This window comes from Sapajus apella, unplaced genomic scaffold (assembly GCF_009761245.1).
Source record: "Sapajus apella isolate SASKATOON/1434 unplaced genomic scaffold, GSC_monkey_1.0 scaffold175, whole genome shotgun sequence".
Lineage (NCBI taxonomy): Eukaryota > Metazoa > Chordata > Mammalia > Primates > Cebidae > Sapajus > Sapajus apella.
The window spans coordinates 1-4,066 of record NW_022437115.1 but is presented as its reverse complement, the minus strand read 5'-3'; the positions used below and the strand labels follow the sequence as shown (position 1 = coordinate 4,066).

The 4,066-nt window shown below is 60.9% G+C and overlaps 1 protein-coding gene and 1 long non-coding RNA gene across 2 annotated transcripts; one reads left to right on the top strand and one right to left on the bottom strand.

Moving 5' to 3' along the window:
* Positions 1–1,943: 1,943 nt before the first annotated feature.
* LOC116542853 lies at positions 1,944–2,918 on the bottom strand. The gene is made up of 3 exons (XR_004265380.1): positions 2,678–2,918; positions 2,250–2,571; positions 1,944–2,046 (listed from the first exon to the last, which is right to left on the bottom strand). It is a non-coding gene; the product is annotated as an uncharacterized LOC116542853 (long non-coding RNA).
* Positions 2,919–3,301: 383 nt separating this feature from the next.
* LOC116542854 (putative serine protease 29) lies at positions 3,302–4,040 on the top strand. The gene is made up of 2 exons (XM_032268007.1): positions 3,302–3,680; positions 3,840–4,040. The coding sequence occupies exons 1-2, from the start codon at positions 3,620–3,622 to the stop codon at positions 4,022–4,024; spliced, it is 246 nt and encodes an 81-aa protein (XP_032123898.1). The 5' UTR covers positions 3,302–3,619; the 3' UTR covers positions 4,025–4,040.
* The last annotated feature ends 26 nt before the right edge of the window (positions 4,041–4,066 follow it).

Here is a 4,066-nt window from a genome sequence, read left to right as displayed (position 1 = left end):
TGGTTGAGTGGATGGGAGGATGGGTGAATGGATGGGTGAGTTGGATGGATGGGTGCAGTTAAGCAGATGTATGGATGGGTGGATAGGTAAGTGAATGGATGAGTGGATGGATGGATGCGTGGATGGATGGGTGAGTTGGTGGATGGATGGATGGATGAGTAGATGGGTGGATGGATGAGTGGATGGATGGACGCATGGTTGAGTGGATGGATGGATGGGAGGGTGGGTGAGTAGATGGATCCCAATGGCTCCACAGTCTCAGCTTGGGTTTCGTTTTGGACTCAGACCCACCTGACTGAGCACTGTGCATTGTGTGTAATTAACTGGGAGAAACACACGTCTTCTGTACATGCAAGAACATTCATATCATGATTTATAACAGAAAATTATTGGAAACTGTCTAACTGTCCATGAAGAGCTGGTGCAATAAGCTTCCCTAAATCCATACCGCTGGCTGCAGTGCGCCATTACGCCTGACGTCTCTGCCTGCATATCAGCAGCAGTCCCGTCACCGTACAGCTCCCTCTCGTGAACACACGTGTGGAGTCAGGGGAGGTGGTGCTGGGTGGAGAGAAGGGTGACTGCAGGGTCTAGAATTACGCAGAATTTCTACTTTAAACATTTATGTTTGGCCTAGGTCTTTTACCTTAAAACCTATCTCATGGCCGGGCGAGGTGACTCATGCCTGTAATCCCAGCACTTTGGGAGATAGAGACAGGTGGATCATGAAGTCAGGAGATCAAGGCCATCCTGGCCAATGTGGTGAAACCCTGTCTCTATAGAAAAACACAAAAAATTAGCCGGGTGCGGTGGCTCGTGCCTGTAGCCGCAGCGACTCTGGAGGCTGAGGCAGGAGAATCACTTGAACCCAGGAGGCAGAGGTTGCAGTGAGCCGGGATCAAGCCACTGTGCTCCAGCCTGAGTGACAGAGCGAGACTCTCTCAAAAAACAAAACCAAAACCAAAACTATTTCACATTGAAAGAAGACGAGTTTTTTTCTGCTTTTTTAGTCACGTCAATGCAGATTTTATGCTCATCGCAAACTCCACGGCTCCATTAAAACGCCCTCAGGAAATGGTCTCCCAACCCAGGAAGTACAGCTCAGTGGCCTCGTCACCAAGGACAACCCCGTGTGAGCAGCAGGGACCCAGCGTGCAGGGTGCCGGGGAAGAGCATCGGACACCCGGGATGCGGAGTGGACTCCAACCTGTGCGCAGGAAGCGTCCTCCGAGGACCCCGGAAGCAGGCGGGCAGGGCTCTCCAGGTCTGTGAAAGCTGAGCTCACACCAGGGAAGCCGGAACTGATGGGTAACAGGGTTCCATTTGCACACAAATGGTGGGTGACCTTGGGGACATGGAAAGATTGTGGTCACTCACCCTTTATCTCCCAGGTCCCAGTTACCTCAGGCTTTGCGTACCGTATTCTGAGACCCCCGTGCCCCTGAGCTGGGACGCACTGCATGGCCTTTCCTCCAGCCCAGCCCTTTTGCAACCCTGGCCCGAAGCAGCCACATCCTTCACACCGCAGTGACCCTGGGTGGGGGTGCCCTGGCCGCAGGCCTCGACTTGACCCTATCCTTGGCCAGGGCCTCTGACCCCCGTCTTAACGGTTGCACGGCCCCTAGTTCTTCCTCTGATCCTATCGCCAAACGCTCTCATAGTGGTCTGGTCCTGACTCTATCAGGACAAACAGGTATCCTGTCCCCAGGTGCCGTGGGCTAACAGCCTGTGCTGATGGTCTCAGGTTGATCCCTCCTAGATAGGGGACCTGCGCCTCCGTGGTCAGCACAGACAGCAGGATGCCGGGTGTTTCAGGAGCTGGCCCTCATCCCGCCCCTGTGTCCCCCGCTGTGCCATGGTGGCCATCCCAGGAGTGAGCCCCAGGCTGAGGTGGGGATGTGGGGCGTGAGGACACGCAGCCCTGCCTGCTCCTTCTCACCCGAGGGCCGCTGCCCGCTGGCCCTGACGGACGAGGCTGCCACGTCTTTCTCTCCCTCCAGGCCTCCCCTGGGCTGTTTCTCCAGCGCCTCCTGGCTCTTCCTAGCCCTGGAAACAACACGTTCTCTGATTGGCCGTGGAGCTGGGCCAGCCTGGGGTGTCCCAAAGCCTCCTGGGCTCAGACTCCCAGTCCTGAATCCCAGCAGCTCCAGGCCACTCCACCCACCCACACCCTGCCCCGCTCAGCGTGGGCTGCCCCAGAGCCAAGCACCCAGCCTGCCCCATGCCCTGCCCTGGGTCCTCTGGCTCACCCTGTCCACACCAGTGCCATCTGCCCAGGCCCGCTGGACAGGCAGGGCTGAGGACATACCAGACAGCCTGGCTTGGGGCCCCCGAAGCAGAGCTCAGGGCCCGCCCCCAACTCCCTGGCTGGAGGTGGCCCCAGGCCTGGGTGTGCTGTCTCCCCAGCCACCTTCCTTGTGGTTCCCAAGGCACGGCCAGCCCTGAGGGCTCAGGAACTCTCACCACTGGCATCACCAGCCACGCAGAGGCCACTGAGCTAGGAGCTCAGCAGGCAGGGGCCAGGGCAGGGCTTAGAGTTGCTTTCCCGAGCCACCACGGAGAGGCTTGTTCCTGGTGGATGAGGAGGGGTCTGAGGGTGGGGCTGCTGATGACCCAGGGGGCTCCAGCCAGGAGGAGGAGGAGGCTCGGCTACCTCTCACTGAGCTGCTCAGCTTACCCGGAGTTGGGGCGGATTCCGTTCTGCAGCCCTGGGTGGAGTCAGGGGAGGAGGACCCTCTAGCCCACGCGTAGTGAACCGCACCTGCCAGGATGTCCCGATGGGCCAGGGTCACAGGCATTTCTCTGTGAGGAAGAGGACCGTCTGCTCTGACCACTCGCAGAGGATCTGACCCAGGGTTGGGCCGCTGTGTGGACCTGATGAGAGAGCCTGGGGTCGGCTCCCCTTGGCCCTGTCTCCACCCCTGCAGTGAGGATTTGGCTTCGGGTCATCAGCCCAGGCTGCCTTTGGTGAAGACGTGGGGACATCCCACCAGGGAGGGCGGGCCGCTGTGCACTGATCGGCGTGTGTGGGGTGGCTGTGGAAGCTGGGAGCCCACCGTGCAGCTCCGGGGGAGGGGCCTGCCCATGTCATCAGCATTGCTACCACCTGCCCTGGGCATCGTGAAGCGCTTGGGCACCTGGCTCTGAGCATCACCAGGGCGGCTCGAGGTGGGGACGCCATCCCACTGCCTCCCAGGGGCGCAGGAACCTGCCAGGTGAGGTGGCACTTCTGCAGTGAGGCTGCGCACCCTCCTCCCCTAACCCTGGCGGCTCTCCTCTGCCGGTGATGCCGGTGGGGACAGTGACCCAGTGGCTCAGGACAACTGTACCACTGGAGCCTGGACCAAGGACCCACACCCCTGGTCGCTGGCCACCACCCTTCACAACCTGAACAAGGGGCTGCTTCCTCCCCGCCCCTTCTCCAAGGAGAGGACTGACTGGCACCTGCCCACTTCCTGTGGCTGAGGATAAAGGAGCTCCGAGGGGCCAGGGAGAGAGCTGCAGAGTCCTGGCATGGTAAGGGTGCTGTCCCCTCCCTGACGCCTGTGGGTGGCTCCCCGACCCCACCCCGACCCCGGGTCTGAGCCCCCAGCCCGCACTCCATGCTGTCTCCCTGCAGATGCTGCTGCTGCTCTTCCTGGCCATCTTCTCCCTGGGGAGCTGCAGCTCCGGGAGCCCCGGTGAGTCCTGGCCCACACGGCCCTCCCTTCCCAGAGGCTCCAGCCCTGACTCAGGATCCAGGGGACATGTGTACAGTCCAGCTCCGGCCTGAGGGTGGGCACAGGCTGAGGCTTGGGTGTCTGAGGTCAGGCTCCCTGACCTCCTCCTGTTTCTCCCAGCGCCCGTCCCCAAGAATGACCTGCTGGGCATCGTGGGGGGCCACAATGTCCCCCAGGGGAAGTGGCCATGGCAGGTCAGTCTGAGGATCTACAACTACCACTGGGCGTCCTGGGTGCACATCTGCAGGGGCTCCCTCATCCACCCCCGGTGGGTGCTGACCGCCGCCCACTGCATCTTCCGGTGAGTCCCGGGCAGAGACCCCAGTGAGGGGAGGGTGGGAGTGGGG

What these genes read in the sequence shown, in the direction of transcription:
- LOC116542854 (XM_032268007.1), top strand. Translation starts at nt 3,620, where the DNA reads ATGCTGCTGCTGCTCTTCCTGGCCATCTTCTCCCTGGGGAGCTGCAGC. An exon ending in CTGCAGCTCCGGGAGCCCCG is followed by an intron (nt 3,681 to 3,839) that starts GTGAGTCCTGGC and finishes TGTTTCTCCCAG; the next exon opens with CGCCCGTCCCCAAGAATGAC.